At 39.7% G+C, this 16,848-nt stretch overlaps 1 protein-coding gene across 28 annotated transcripts in view; it reads right to left on the bottom strand.

The window, feature by feature from the left end:
- Positions 1–12,546, bottom strand: part of PLEKHA5 (pleckstrin homology domain containing A5) — a 238,832-nt gene extending 226,286 nt beyond the window's left edge. For 10 of the 28 annotated variants that reach the window (XM_078075675.1, XM_078075685.1, XM_078075680.1 and 7 more), the window contains exons 1-3: positions 12,243–12,534; positions 12,022–12,101; positions 9,614–9,671 (exon numbers count right to left, since the gene is read on the bottom strand). In XM_078075675.1, coding sequence (XP_077931801.1) covers positions 9,614–9,671; positions 12,022–12,101; positions 12,243–12,334 — 230 coding nt within the window. In that variant the 5' untranslated portion in view covers positions 12,335–12,534. Of the gene's footprint in view, positions 1–1,473; positions 3,049–4,648; positions 5,170–9,613; positions 9,672–12,021; positions 12,102–12,242 lie in introns of those variants that run through there. The other 18 variants (XM_078075684.1, XM_078075691.1, XM_078075698.1 and 15 more) reach the window with 10 other exon arrangements.
- Between the last annotated feature and the right edge of the window lie 4,302 nt (positions 12,547–16,848).

Raw genomic sequence — 16,848 nt, 5'->3', positions numbered from 1 at the left:
TGTACAATTCAGCATATATACTGAAATATTAACAGAAATTCCGTAAGCACAACAGGACTGGGTGATTTTTCCTCAATCTCCTTTGCTCACGATGGCCAGTAAGCATGGTTTTTACTGTTTCTTCTTCAGAATTCAACACTTGCACTCCATTCTCCCAGGTCTAGGCCTGACCCATCCTGCTTACCTTTTGAATTACTCCTTCTGCAAGGTACGGCAAAGAGCGTCCTTGAGGATCACTGATACTATCATTCTTGGAATTCTGCAGATGCTCAGGTTCACCGTCCTCCTGGCCCTGTGCATGCGGCACTATTTATAAGGGAGGAGCAGCAGACCTCTGATCTCGTAGTCTTTCACACCCTGGTTTCCTACGGTGAATTGGACCTTTCTTTCTAGTCACATGGTTTCTGGAAGGCTTGCCAACAGTAATTTTGGCTGCAGCCAAGGAGAGAAAATTACTGAAGACCAGAGGGCCAGTCTTTGCTCCAGCAAATAGGCATGTGATCCAAGGTGGTCAAAGTCCTGTCCAAGATTTTTTTTTTTTTAATTTGGGAACAGAGAAGAAACCTTGGTTAAAAAACTGAAAGGGTATAATTTGGGGCTGAGGCTTAATTTTTCTGGTTAAGTGGAAAGAAGCTTTCTAAAGCAAAAAAAGGTAAGAGCCTTAAAGAATTCATTTGTATCACTCCTGGAATTAATGTGGAAAATAGTTTGGGTCACTGACATTTGTAACAATAAGAATCCTGACTGGGTGACAAGTGAGAAGCAGAAAAATGCCCCGGGATGTCCAGATTTGGGTAAAGACTTCTTTGCTTTTTTTTTTTTTTTACTATCTATAATAGGTCTTCATTTCAAACATCTAATCGTCTATTATGTGTCGGATGTGGGAAACATAAAGATTATTACAACTTCAAAGAGTTGGGTTCTGAAGTTACTGACCACTTCAGAGAATAATTCCCAAACAGCCGAGAGGCTACTCCTAAGTGGCTAAGGAGTTCTCCAACTGGCTCTAAAGCTTCCATCATCTGTACCTCATAAGAACTACTTTCTAGGCCCCTCGGTTTTCTATAGGAGCCACTGATGTCTGTATATTGAAGATTTGGTCTACATTCACTTTACCCATACTAGTACAACAGTATAGACTTCCAGATCTCCCTTGCTCTCCAGAAGCCACATCGGCCTGAACTGTGAAAGTTTCTAAATGCGAATGCCATGGCCAATGGCAAGATCTAGATTTCAGCTGCCTTCTGAGAGGCATCTCAGGTCCCTGCATTCTCTTGGCTTTGTCATGGATCAGGTCTACCATCAAGCCTCTAAGCAGATCCTACAAAGAATCACATAAACCAAACTCACAGATGATTTGCTAATTCATACTGGGATAAATATCACATGGACAGGGAATATCGAAATTTCACAAGGAGGCAAATTATAAGGTTTCTGAATAGCATGGAATTAAGCTGACTGTCATCATCAAAGTTCAATCAACAAATATTTATTGAGGAACTACTATAAGAAAGGCTTAGGCCAAGGGACTAAAAATACAGCAATGAACAAGACTGCTTTCCATGAAGCTTACCTACCATACCGAGTGTGAGTAAACAGGTATTAAACAAGCGTTGTCTTGATTCTAACATGTACTTTTTTTTTTTTTAAAGATTTTATTTATTTATTTGAGAGAGAGAATGAGAGAGAGCATGAGAGGGGGGAGGGTCAGAGGGAGAAGCAGACTCCCTGCTGAGCAGGGAGCCCGATGCGGTACTCGATCCCGGGACTCCAGGATCATGACCTGAGCTGAAGGCAGTCGCTTAACCAACTGAGCCACCCAGGCGCCCCTCTAACATGTATTTTTTAAATATACTGTTGCTGAAATAAAGATGGAGAGGTTTATTTAATATGGTCACAGTGCTCTCTTTTTCCCCCTGAAAAGCTGCTATTAAATCAATGGTAACTGATAATCACTGGCAGCTTAAAAGAAACATGATAATTATATAATTCAATATTTAATCATAATCTTGTTATATGCTAAGAAGAAAAAATATTAGGAGAGAATCTGATGGGGACCAGAACTTACTCTGGAAGGCTCTGTTAGCTCTCCAAAATCTCCTCATAACACAGTAGTCAGAGTGACCCTTTCAAAGGGTGAAGCCGGATCATGTGCCTCCTCTGCTCAGATCTGCAGGGGCACCCTATTTCCCTAAGTAACAGCCGATTACACCAACCCATGACATCCCCAAACAGTACAACCCATTAACTTCTCTGATTTCAACTCCTTTCTTCCCGCACTCATTCCTCATCATTCCTCTCCTGATACACCATACCCTGCTCTATTTTTTTCTTACAGCATTTGCATATTATTACATACTATAAAAAGTACTTATTTAACTAAGGCTTACTTTGATATTCTGCCCCCCACCCCCGTCCCATTCCACAGAAGAATAGTTTTCTGGTCTATTATGTTTAGTGATAGATCTTAATCACTAAGGCATATTTAGGAGTTCAAAATGTGTCGAAGAGAATCAGAAGAAAGAATATATCCGTGAACAAGTGATTGGAAGACCTTGCACTGGGACTGAAATAATCATCAAAACAGTTGGTGAAGCCTTGCTGTCTATTTTTTAGTGGAGGGTAACTTCCTCCTGCAGTTTTTCTCCTTTTACTCAATTCCCAAACCACACCAATCCCACCCAAGTCTTCAGATATAGCAAAACTTTCACTCAGGTTATGGTCCAGTCTCAAGCCCAAGATGCTATTTATTCTTCATTTTTCGGATGATTTTGTACTGCTTTGTACTGATCCACTCTGGGAATTTCACCAGTGAACTTTCAAAGGCAGGCTTATTCCTCATGTTTGTGAGAAAGTCCTCTTCCAGTAACTCTCATATTGGGCCAAATCCGTTCAATATATCTGCTCAAAGCATGATGCATACTTCCCAGAGTTTATCACAGTCTGCCAATATGTACTTGTGATTATTTTATTATCGTCTCTCCCACAAAATAACGGTATGCCCTTAAGAGCAAGGTCCATGTCTGTCCTTCACAAAGCTTACAGCACCTGGCACACAGAAAATACCCAGTAAGTATTTGTTGAATGAATAATTGGATGGATGAATACAACATTTCTGGCTTGGATGTATATGCATATATAGTTTAGTCAACTAGGTAGCTGAGATAGGATTTTTTGGGTAGAGTGAGTTGTGCTTCTTGTTTGTGAAGGAGAAACAGAAGATATTGTTGGGAGTCCTTTGGAAAGGCCGATTTTAACCACCTAAAATGCTATGTCCTCTCAACCAGCTCAAAGACCAACTCATGATCAACACTTCCACCTAGAGCTTCTCCCCCTTCCCCCGACCTACTCCATTATTCTGGTCAAGGGTACCAATCATTCTTATAGCCTCTCAGACACAAAGGCTTTGAGTAGCTTTTGACCTCTTTCTGTCAACCTCCTAGCTCAGCAAGACTCCTAAAGCCTGTCAACTCCTTTTAAATATCGTTGATCAATGGTCTCCTTCCTTTCCATTCCTGCTACTACCAACTTGGTACAAGCAACTAAACTCTCAGATTATTATAGCAACAGATCCAGAACTGGTCTCTGTGATTCCAGGTTTGCCCCTTTGTAATCCATCCTGCCTACATTAAAATCTCCTTAAAACCTTCACTTTACACTACTAATGCTATACCAAAAAATATCTGCCATGGCAACCTAGAAAATAAAAATCTCAGCCTGACATTTGAAGGCCAGACACAATATAGCTCCAAACAGTATCCCAGCATTTTCTATGTTAACATCACTCACCAGCACACTAGTTCTCACTAGTCATCACATGCATTATACACGTTCCCACCCCCATGAATTTATCCTACCAGTCATTTATATGAATGTAGAATTCCATCTACACCCTCAAGTCTAGCTCAACTCCCACATCTTCCTTCAAGCCTTTCCCAGACCTCCCCACTTAATCTGCCCTTTCCTCCTGGGCTTTCTTATGACACCATCTGACAGACAACTAGGATCTTTTTTTTTTTTTACACTATTTACTCCAATTTACACATATACATATACACATGTAACTTTTCACATTTAACCCCAACTTACACCTATCTGTTATGGAAAAGTAAAAGGGTCACAGGAGAGGTGCATTCATCAACAAATGCTAATAAACCCTTTATTTTTCCTGGACAGATAAAGGTAGCTGTACAGGGATGTTTACATCTGGCCAATCTCCAGGGCTTCCAACGCTCACTCTTCTAACCAATTTTGTATTTTTCTACTCCTTGTTTTTTCCCCTTCCTAAACATATACCAGAGCTTTGAGAATAAGAAAAACTAAAGAGGTCTACCACATTAAGGGGGAAAACATTTAAGAAATCCAAAAAGGGTTCTCAAAATGCAACAACCTGAGGTGTGGGGAAGCCTCTTACTCTGTCCCAATTAACTCCTTCAAAGACTAGAAGCCAACATCATCATCATCGATACCACTTACTTAGAGACTAACTGGATGCTACGCATTAAGCTACACACTGAAACCACAAAGAGACACTAAGCAGGCCTGGTCCTAGCATTGGTCCTTGGGCTAAAAAGAAGGACAATGGGATTCCACAATATAATCCACTATGATTGGAAGTCCCAGCTTCCTAATCTTGACACTCTAAATGCAATTCATTGAAACTTTCCTAAACTGTCACAGGACACTCTACATTTCCTTTAACAAGATAGTATTTTTAAATTACCTATTTGTTCCATTTTTTGTTTTGTCTGTTTCTACTACTAGAGTATAGACTCTAGGAAGGCAGAGTCTCCTCATTGTATTGCAGAGCACCTGGAACAGTGCCCATCATTTACTAAGTACTCCTGAGAGATTGTAAATGAATGACCAAATTCTAAGACCCTGTTAATATAATACTAGTCACAAGAGTTTTAGGGGGTTAAACAAGCTTTTATTTGTAGGCCGGCCTACTAACCTAACCACTGTACTTGTTTCTATGAAATAAAACCTGTAGCGTCAGGCACCCCACTTATGGGGAGATACATATCATAGGGCCTGTTTTTAATGCCCGGTATTTTTAGGTATAGAGGGGCTTTAGTGCAGAGATCTTAATGTGAATGCTAGTGACTAGTAGTGAGGCTATATGACCTACAATAGGCCCTTAACCTCTTTAAGCTTCAGTTTCATCATCTGAAAAAAAAAAAAAAGGAAAAAGAGTACAATAAAAGGCCACTGTGAAGATTAAATTCATCTAATGCTATGCTGAAGGACCTAGTACTAAGTAAGTCCATCTTTCCCACTATCTCCCTCTTTTAACACACTGCCTGTTTTCTCCTATATTACAGACTCCTTGAAGTTTGAAACCATAGTTCATAGTTGTGCTGTACCTAATGAATTAGCATAAACTGCTTCACACACATAATCACATATTATAGTTTAAAACTCTGTTACGAATATAAAAAAGAAATATAACATCCATGAATTGTTCTGAAGCATTATACTGCTATACCCAATTATATATTACAATATCAATGTACCCAACAATTTTAAATATCAAATATATAGTAATATATTCTAAGATTCTTGGTGGCAGTTATGTTACATTCCTTATCCTTGCTCATAGTTCAAACCATGAAGAAACACATTTATTTTCTCACTTACAACCTTAAATGGCTATGTCAAACTAGAATTCCCTTCACTGCAGGTTGGTTTGAAATTCCAAGCACACATTATATTCAGCTATCACAGATACCGAAATGAAACTTCATTAGTCAAAATTCAAACACTGCTCTATTTGCATATCTAAGAAAAAGTTCAATTTTCAGAACTTAAATTTTAAGTCAAGAAAAAAAGCAGTATGAAAATATAACCTCACAAAATTTACATACTACTTTTATTACCCTGCAAAGACATTTTTTAATTCCCAATTCTGCCGCATAAGACAATGACCTTTAAATAATCAGAACAAAGTTTCTCACTGTTCAGAGAGCATTGTTTTAAGATTTACTTGGCACTTTAAGTTAACCATCTTAAAGCTTTGAAGCACAAAGGAATAGTCAGTGACACATCCATTTTAAGCTACCATGACCTGTCATTACAGAGTCATTAAGCAGTAATTTCAAGGGGTAAGCAGAAAGCTTTATAACCTTCAAATATATTAAGATTAGCCTCTGTACTTCATAAGCTAAGTTATTTGGATATTTAAAGCTACACTTCATAAATTATAAAATTCACTGATAGTTTTCTGCATTCTTTCTAAAGATAAATAACATGAATTAACTGTTAAAAAGCAATACAGAAACCCAATAATCAAATCAAACACTGTACATATGTGTTTTTATACATACACGTGATGATTTCTAAGCTGGCTAGCTTAAGGTATACAGAAAAAATATTCTTCTCAGAAAGAAATTATTTATCTTTATGATAAATAAATAATTTCCAAATATTAACATTCTTTTGTACAAATGGATTTAAAGTAAAATACATTCTCTATATTATATATTCTTCTACCTAACTGTAAACTTTCATTAAAGAACCAATTTCAAAAATTATATAAAGTAAACTGATTATCCAATTCAAACCTATACAACTCTTAATTCCGATTAGGTCCTTTGTTGACGCAGCTCTCCAGGGAAGGTATGTTACAAAGCACAAAACGCGGCAACAGAAAGAAAGCACACCCAACTCTGGCACTACACACTTCACACTCACCTGTGGTTATCTATACAAAGTTTACAATAGTTGGCATGACAGGAAAGCTAAGTAGCTTTCCGTATTTCTCACGTCATGTCTTCTTGACCCTTAAGTTAATCATTTTGCAGACTACTACAAATTCCCAAAATATTATAAAATCCAGAGAAATTTAAAAATGGGATGGAATTCAGAAGTTGCCATTTCCAGCCAGCCTAATTTAAAGGCATGAAGACTGAGCTCCATGGTCTTTAAGAAGGTCAAGACACAGCCCAGCTGTTATGACTTACCCAAACTCCAATCCTCTTTCACCCTACCACCACCAGAGATGCAATGGTCAATACCAAAGTATTATCCAAAAATAAATTCTTTTTGGCAGTGTGCCAACATTTGTTCAGAAGAGAAATAATCTGAGAGTTAATGTACCTTTGGGAACAAAAATAGAAACTCAAGTTCTTTAGGTCTTTCTTCTTGTTAAGGGAACCTCCCAGGAACACCAGATCAGGATTAGGAGGAGGATCAACACATCTTTTATTGATCTATCTTCCCTCTTCCCATGACAACAAAACCCACCCTGTTCACTATATCACAACCTTTCTTATAATTTGATCAATAACCTCCTTTCTTCATCTAAGAATGAACCAACAATGAGAAATACATCCACCAACATTAATAATTTTCCTACTTCAGACTCCTATCCTTTCTTCTCTGAACATTCTAAATATAGTTCACGTTCCTGCTGTTTCTCATCTTGCTGTCTTTGCAGCCTATAAGTTCCAAAGGCATGTTTCTGTTGTTTTATTATGTGGTGTGACAATGGAAATAGTAATTCTTCTGACTACTTCTATGATTAAAATGAGACTCAGACATGACAATATATGTGAAAGCACTTGGTAAATGGCAAAGTTTAAGATAAACGTAGTGCCCCTATCATATAAGAATGATAAAGCATCCCTAGTTGCTCATATACAAGTTAGCAAAAAATTTCTAGGAAATTATGGCCTACATTAGCGATTTAACTAATCTTAAAAGAAATTAGTCTGATACATCCAGAAAAAAAAAGGAGTAGCACCTAACATTCAGCAAATCATGTATTTTTGTCAATGATTGTTTTACTTCAAAGAAGTTTAATGAGTGATATATTTCTATAACATGCTCAATTTTAGAACAAATCACTTTCAAATATAAATTATTACTACTTTCAGGCACAATTACTGGTTGTCTACTAATATCACATGATTAAAACCCAGTAATTTAAAAATGCCATCAGAATTAAAGTAAAATTATTATAGCTTTCTTAATATTGTCCTCATTTTCCTGAGAAACTTACTTGGGCATGACACTCAAAGAAGATTCTAATTTGTTTAAGTCAACATAAAAGAAAATCTAATCAAAATGGCTACTAGAACAAAAGAAAATTCAGTCTTTCTAACAGCTCAGTTCTGAAATAAAACATTTTCAGCCCACACAAAATAACATTTTGTACTATCGAATAAACGTTCATCTAAGAATGTACACATTCACAGGAATTAAAATATTATTGAGAATTACAGTGTTACTCCTATTCTTATAAGATTAGCTAGGCTTAATGTACAGTAAAATTATATTGGATAAAAATAAATGAACTCTATCGAAAAAAACTTTCTTCAAAAATATCAATACTACATCCAAAAAAAAGAAGCATCCCTTTTCATGGCAATACAAACTCACTTTAATACAGGATGAAAATAGCCACTAGGAAAATATTTGGTGACTCTGCACTTTACTTATGCCTTTATTTTTTAGGTCATCTAATAATGTATAGCACAATCTCCAAATAAGAGATGTAACTGAAAAATATCCAGAGAAGAATCACATCATGAAATCCTCTATGCCTGGATCTTACTTCTGCCTTCTCTATTTCTATATCCAAATGTAATCATTCCTAATACCTATAAATATCCCTTGACATTTTACATAAATATTCTGAAAAATTTTAAAACCATACAAGTAATTATAATTTAATGGAATTATGGTGTGATCTTAAAAATATCACTTAGTAAAATACCTTATTAGGTCCAATGAAATAAAGGTGACTTTAGCTAGGTATCTGTTATTATTAATAAACTATTGACATCTCAATCAAATCTTGTATTTAAGTATTCTTTCAAGCCTCAGTTCCTTAAAATTAAACAAAAAATTTTAAAACAAGCTCTTAAGTAAATAGTTTCTAATTTAAAACAAATATAAAAACCACCTTTATTTTCCCCTTGGGAGGTAAAAAAATTTCCTACATACTGTTGACCTCAAGCATTGTTTATTTGTCTCCAAGTACTACCAAATGAACACAGAACAGAAATTAGTTCAATGTTCTATAGAATTAAAAGTCAGGACTAACTGGTCATCTCTCCTTTGTAAGCTCTAGTGAAAGCCTTTTATTCAATCACAAACAACCATAAAACATTTGTATTTTAAAGACTTATATTTAAATAAACTAAGGCAAATTACAATGCTCCAACAGATGTTTGTGAAATAATTACTATTTGTTTGTTTTTACTTTCAGCCCTGTCATTGTTCATCCAACTGTAACCTAGCTTCACATCACTTTTGCTTCTTATTAACAGCTCTGGTCAAAATACACATGAACAGAATTCACTTTAAAAGAAAAAAAAATATGGTAACATGGTAAAGACAAAATACTGTAATGCTCTATCACCCAGGACCAAAAATGTAATTGTGGCCATCAATGATCTAATTTCCAAATGCATGAATGTCCAGGCAAATAACATAAGAAAACTATGTAAGTGTCATCTTTCCTCTCAAAATTATAACACTATATAAAGGATAAATATATGATAGACCTTAAAAAATTATGATCATATCTAGAGATACAACTATTCAACAGAAGATTAATTACAGCATTCAAATTACCAAGGAAAAAAATCGTAAATAAAAAACTCACTTTATATAGTATCTTGCACCTTCAAAAGTATATGCTTCTTCCCAGCCAGTAGGCAAATCTAAAAAACATACATTTCACAGTTAGTGTTACTTCAATGGGAGAGCAAAATAAGTTTCAATCCATTTTAATTATTCATTTTCATGATCAGCTATTTTCATTTATTAAGTAAATTTCTAAAAAAAAAAAATGTTGGACCAGTAACAAAACTCGTAGTCAACAAAATATCATTTTTGGGAAAATGGCGATTCAAATTTAAAGCCACCAGAAAACAATGAACAATATTAGAGATTATCTCACATGATTATACACTTTAATGATCAGTGAAAAAGAACTACTCTCTGGCATCCAAAAAAAGCAAGGGAAGCCTTCTAATCCTAGGTAAAATACCCATGATGGTTGGCCAAAAAAAAAAAAAAAACCAAAAACACCCCTGCGTTAAAGGCAACACCTGCTTCTTCTTAGGTATACTGTGTCTATTTTAAGACCCAACTTCAGCTACATAAATGAATCCATCCAGGAAGTGTCACTGATGAGAAAGAACTTCCTAAGTCCTTAATTAGGGGGAAAGAGCTCTGACATCACATACTCAATACATGTATGTTTCTACAGACTTGACTTCAAGAGATGTGAAGTTTCAAGTAATAAACCTGGGAACAATTCAGGTGAATGGTGGTCATTTTATGTGCTACACATTACCAATGACAAGTGGCTTGGATTTAACCATAATATCTCTCTGAAATAAAAACCAATGATGTGTGTACAAAACCACAAAGTCAAAGCAAAGTAAACCAAACCAGGAAAAAAAAAAAAAGATCGTGTCTTAGAAATTAATGTGAAACCAAAAAAAGAATAAAATTTTTCTGTAGTGTTAATGTTTTCAAACCTGTGGGGGTAAACAGGATACAAATTCATATTACACATAACCAAAATAAGCATGAAATAATCCCACAAGATGATTAGGGTAAATAATTTAAATACCATATTGTCTTTTGTGAAATAAGTTTATTATCCATAACGCAAAGAGGCCATGAGAATTGAAATATATATGCAAAACACTGAAAGGTATACATAAGTCAGAGACTGCAGCGGGGAGGTAAGAAATATGACAGTGTGTTAGTCAGAAATGCCTTAAAAATGTAACCTCATCATGCTTGCTACACCAGCTTTCCCTTTCCTCCTCCACCTTTTTGCAAATATGGAAATTAGTCACTTCACTGAACTCCAGAATTTAATAGAAAAGGCATACTTGTTCAATATCCTGGCAACTCTAAGACTCACCGAATCTCAGAGTTGGAGAGCAAGTATCCCAGAGGACTGCTGAAGCCAGCCTCACCTTCGACCCAAACAATTCTCAAGCCTTTCCAATTACCAGAAAGAGAGGCAGGCCAGTAAGAGAACACATGTTACATTTCAAAGACAAACAAGTTTCACGAATGTAAACAAAGAATGACAAAAGAAAGCCAGACCAGCACTGAAGCTACAATCAACCTTTCTCCAGCTCAACTCATATTCAGTATTCAAACAAGCTAGCAAAGGCACCGACCGGAGATCTGCTTCCCCGCCGACCCTCTCCAATTAGGGCACAAATGCCCACACGCGGGACACCTCCTAGCACACCCACCGCCTCCTGGCGGTCTGTGCAACCTCTCTGCCGCTGCCGGGGACTTTGAATCTCGCCGGCCAGCAACTGCAGCTGCAAATGCCTCCTCTGGCTCCGGCTGCCGCTCTGGCGGCAGGAGGAAAAGCGCCAAGCGTTTCCTGAGCGATTCACTGTCACACAGAGGATCGCAGCACCCCCAAACTCCTCTCCTCCTCCTCCTCAATCAGTCACCTACCCACAAGTCCCACCTAGGAGGAGGAGGGAGCCGCACGACTGGAGGCAGTTGTCCGGGGAGCATGGAGAAGATGTGGATACCATTATCCCGGCGGACGAGTGCCAGGGTCCGGGGCTGCAGGGAGGGCAGTGGGAAAGGACTTCCTAAAGGTTGAAAGGGGGTGAGGTCAGGGGGAGGGGGTGGTGGTGGAAGGATTCAGGAGTGGCTGCGGGAGGAAAAACTCGGGATCACAGATTCCTGGGAGAGGGGAGTCGGCCTCCCTAGGGGCGTCGGGGGGGCGGCGGGAGGTGTCCAGGTTGGGAAGAGGGAGAGGGCCCAGGAAGAGGGCGCCGTCTCCAAGTGGCGATGAAAGGCTAAGGAGAGAGAAGCGTTCGGAGACTCGAGAGAACTCCCGCGGCGGGGCTCCCGCGGCCCCTCTACCTGCGGCGGCCCCGCCGGCCTCCGCCCCACCTCGCCGCCTCCCGGGGACGGCGGCTGGGGGCAGGTTGCGGGGAGGCGGGCGGGCGGCCGGGCTCTGCCGCCTCCTCCCGGCGGAGCCCAACTCCGCTCGGGCCCGGCCGGGCTCTGCGTTACCTGTGCTCTGCCGCCGGTGTCCGGTAACCACGGCCTCGCCGGTGACGGGGTGCAGCCAGGTGGTGCTCTTCGCCTCCTCGCTGCACGGATGAGAGAAGGGGCAGAGACGGAGCGTGAGTGCGGGCGCGGGAGGAGCTGAAGCGGCGCAGACCCGGCTCCCTCTTCCCCTCCCGCCAGCCTCCCGCACCCTCCGGTCCCCCGCGCCGCCCCGTGTTCTTTACTTGATGAAGAAGACTCGGCCGCCCCTGGTGATCCCGTAAGTCCAGGACCGGGGCAGGGAGCAGATCCACTCCAGGTTTAGATCCGCCGCCATGTCTGATCCCCAGCCGCCGCCGCCGCCGCCGCCTTCTCCTGCCTGCCGCCCCGGCTGCCGAGGGAGGAGGGAGCGAGCGAGCGAGCGAAGGGAGCGCGGAGCGAGCGCGGCCGGAGCGCGCCTCCCCGGCCCAGCGCGCCCCCGCGCGCGCCCTACCCCCTCGGGCGGCGCCCGCCCCGCCGCCCCGGCTGGGTCGGGCCCGCGTCGCCGCCCCTCCGCATCCTCCGCGGCCGCCGGCCGGCCGCCCCGCCGCGCGCTCGGGGGATGGGCGAGTGGCGCCGCGCCCCGTGGCCAGACCCCTCCCTCGCGCCCCTCCCTCGCTCCCCCACCCCGCCGGAACGAAGGTTCCGGGATCGATTGGAGAAAAAAAAAAAAAAACACCGCGTCCTGCCCCCAGGGCTTTGCCCGAAGGCTTCCCAGCCTAGAGCGGGAGTCAAAGGGAGCGTAATCCTGCGACCCAGATTGCTCTCTCTTTAGAACAACAGGAACACAGCAGCTGAGCTTTGTTTTTTTAGAGCTCTTGGATATCAGAGATTTTTCAAAAAATACATATATATATATCACTTTAAAATAGAAAACTGTTTCATTAAAGCACACGGAAGGCTTTTCCTGTTTGTGTTTTGTGTGCCAGATATCAAAGGTTTGACTAGTTACCGTGGGCCCATGAAATATGAGCAGATTCAGACTTGATAAAACAAGTTTGCCTCTTCCTAGGCCCCTTAAATCATATGATGTTTTATAAAATAAAACCTTGACTTTTTCTCTTATTTTTTTTTAAAGATTCGATTATTATCAATCTGGATTTCTACTTTCCCATATCTCCCATAAATTACAATGATAGCCCAACTTGCGACGGTGCACATTTTAAAATCCCCTATGGATACTATGATAATTAATCCCCATTTTACAGATGCAAAAAATGAAGTTTAAAGAAACCGTAATTTGCCCAAGGTCACAGTAGTAAGTGACAAAGCCTGGATTCAAACTAGCTCTAGTATTTAAAAAGTCTATTTGTAGAGCCGCATTGCTGTACTTATTTTAAAAGTCTTGTTTCCTCTGTACCCCACCCCTTTTTTGTTCTTTAAACAAGCAAAGGGCAGATTTCCATGAAACTGAAATCTCCCCTAACCCCACCTAGGAGTACTTGCCTCTTCTCTTTGTCTCTGGTCCTCTGCCACACTTGAAATTGCTTATGCATCTTCACAGCAAGATGACTCATTCCAACAGGATACACAGTTCAATAATAATAGTACTACTTGATATTCCTATAACACCTTTTCTGACCAGTCTTGGGTGCCTCCTGAAGCTTTATCTCATTTATCTTTCCAGTAGCTCAAAGAAGCAAACCATCTCCGGCGCCTAGGTGGCTCAGTTGTTAAGCGTCTGCCTCGGCTCCGGTCATGATCCCAGTGTCCTGGGATCGAGTCCCACATCTGGCTCCTGCTCGGTGGGAAGCCTGCTTCTCCCTCTCCCACTCCCCCTGCTTGTGTTCCTGCTCTCGCTATCTCTCTCTGTCAAATAAATAAATAAAATCTTAAAAAAAAAAAAAAAAGAAGCAAACCATCTCTTTCAACATTTAAGGAATCTAAGGCACGGAAAGGGTAAATGACCTTGGCCAAAGCCATATCCAGCAAGTCAGGTGGGGCCTGGATGAGAATGCAGTTTCATTGGACATTTTCTCTCATACTCTAATTCCCCAAGGCCATTCTGTCTTTGCTGAAAAGAAGTCTGCAATTACTGCTATAATTTTCCTGTCCATCTGCATACACAAGGAAAAAAAAAAAACAACACATCACTTTAATGTTTTCTCTTTTTGGTTCCTTTGCATTCTCCTCTTTCATTTTGCTACTTATTACTTCTTGACATCTTATCTCCTGCCCAGTCACTGGAAAAAGTGCCATTTTTTTTTTTTAAAGTCAATGAATAACTAGCAGGAAATGTTCCACATTACCATCAGTGGTCACTGGTTATTAGATAGCAAGAAAATCAAGAGCTATTGGCATTATATTGTGCTATCATTAGAAATTAAAAAATCTAAAGTGAATCCTTCTAATACCATAATAACCTTTAGAAATCTACTGTTAGTCCAGCTATAGTATTTGACTTTTTGACTGGGTACTGTTAAGAATTCTTTAGGCTGGCCATGTATTGTATGGGGATTCCTTTTAGCTGTGAATCTTTGATTTTACAAGATTCATTAGTGCAAGGCGTATTAAAAAAGTGATAGAGATTCACTTAATAAAAATGTGTATCTTGGGATGCCTCCGTGGGTTAAGTGTCAGACTCTTGACTTTGGCTCAGGTCATGTTCTCCAGTTGGTGGGATGGAGCCCCACGAGCTGTGCTCAGCGGGGAGTCTGCTTGAGATTCTCTCCCTCTCCCTCTGCCCATCCCCCCCCCCACGAAAATAAATAAATAAATCAATCAATCTTTAAAACAAAATGTGTATCTTAAGAAATCACATTCACAGTGTTTAAATGGTAACCTAAAATCTTAAGTACAATTCTATGTGTCCCCAAGTTTAGGAAAGCAGTAAATAAAAAACTAAAAGATAGATGTACAAAATGAGGCATGCTTCTGATTTGAGGAAATAATAGCCCTCTTGCCTTCGGGGAGCCAATAAAAGCAGCTTCATACATTAGAATGTTGAGTTCTCTGGATAATGTTTACCCTTAATGAGTAAAATAGTATTTTTCTAAAAATTTTCCTAGAATGACCTTTGTCTGAAACTTTATTGCCTTATCCTGGTCTGTTTTGCCTTTTAGTTGTATGTACTTGTGTGTCTCCTTCACAGCAGGAGGCTGGGAGTCATGTCTTCCCTATCACTGAATCCTTCCCAACCATCACTCAGTACTCAAATGGTTATTGAATTTCATTTTCTTCCCAATGCCTCCACCTCCCAAAGGAGTTATTTCCCAATAACATATCCCCTTTTTATCACCCCGTACCTCTTCAGTAACTGACTCAGACCTAACCTCATATATAACCTCTGTTTTTTATTGCATTTTTTCCATATTTCTATACTATGAGACTATTTAATTTCTCATGTCATGATCTACTTTTTTGAGTAGTATTATCCTATGACTATTGCAGCTTCTCTGAAAAAAAAAAAAGAAGAGGTTTCAGAAGTACTGAGCACTAAAAATAAATATCACTCCATTGATATGTAGAGGACAATCTTTGTCCTAAAGAGCTTCCAGTTCAAACAGAGAAATACACATGATGATAAGAACAACTCAAATGAAAGTTTCTTAAAATATGTGAAAGGAAGAAGAACAAGGTGACATCTAGGAAAACAGCAAATCAATGTTCCCCCCTTTTTAATAAAAGGGGATGAAAAAAGCTTGGACTCTTGAGAGAGAGAAAAATTCTTTTACTATCAAGAAACATCTATTCATACATATTAGTGTTTATTAAAATCTACCAACAAAGTTTTGTGACTTTGATTAGGTTGTCTCTCCAAATATATTTGCATTACCTTATATATTTTGTTACATTTTAGTTCACGAAATTAAAAAATATTGTAAACAGTTCCTTTAATGAGTCATCTGTAGAGTGTTCTAGATCATGAAAAGTTATAAGGAAGGGCAAAATAAAGGATTCAATTAGCTTAGTGGAAATCTAGGCAGAAAGGAGGGCAATTGAGGGTCTAGGTCAGGGAAGAAAAGTATTATTTGGAACTTGATTTATTAGGGATTTTTTCTTCAAAGATTTTAATTTTAATTTAATTTTATTAATTTTATTATTTTTTGTTTTAGAGAGAAAGAGAGAGAGAGCTGGGGGGGTGGGCAGGGAGGCCAGAGGGAGTGGGAGAGAAAGAATCCTAAGCAGGCTCCATGGCCAGCATGGAGCTAGGCTTGGGGCTCGATCCCATGACCCTGAGATCATGACCTGAGCCAAAATCAAGAGTGGGACACTTAACTGACTAAGCCACCCAGGCACCCCCGGGATTTTTTTTTTTCCATTAAGGCATAAATTGATAAGAGAGTTATGGATAAAATTATTTTGTTCAGGGGCGCCTGGGTGGCTCAGTTGGTTGAGCAACTGCCTTCGGCTCGGGTCGTGATCCTGGAGTCCCGGGATCGAGTCCCGCATCGGACTCCCTGCTCAGCGGGGAGTCTGCTTCTCCCTCTGATCCTCCCCCTCTCATGCTCTCTGTCTCCCATTCTCTCTCTCAGATAAATAAATAAAAAATCTTTAAAAAAAAAAAAATTTAAAAAAAAAATTATTTTGTTCATTCATTCAACAATCATGTATAGGCTCCCTACTATATATGGTGCACCGGCATTCTGCTTGGTCACAGCAATTAAAAGACTTGGCCTGCTTTGGGCAGCTTAGAAAGGGAGATGGAGATGTAAATATTTAAGTACATTGTGGAAGCAGCATCTCTGTCCTTGATCATAGAAATAAACATTCTGTAACAGTTGTTTTCCAAAGGGTGTCCTATGAAGCACTCAAGACCTATCTCAAACTACAGTCTTTTAATGTTGATGTTTTGGAGAGCTCTTCAGTTAT

This window comes from Halichoerus grypus, chromosome 6, assembly GCF_964656455.1.
Source record: "Halichoerus grypus chromosome 6, mHalGry1.hap1.1, whole genome shotgun sequence".
Classification (NCBI taxonomy): domain Eukaryota; kingdom Metazoa; phylum Chordata; class Mammalia; order Carnivora; family Phocidae; genus Halichoerus; species Halichoerus grypus.
This window is presented reverse-complemented; position numbering and strand designations above follow the sequence as displayed.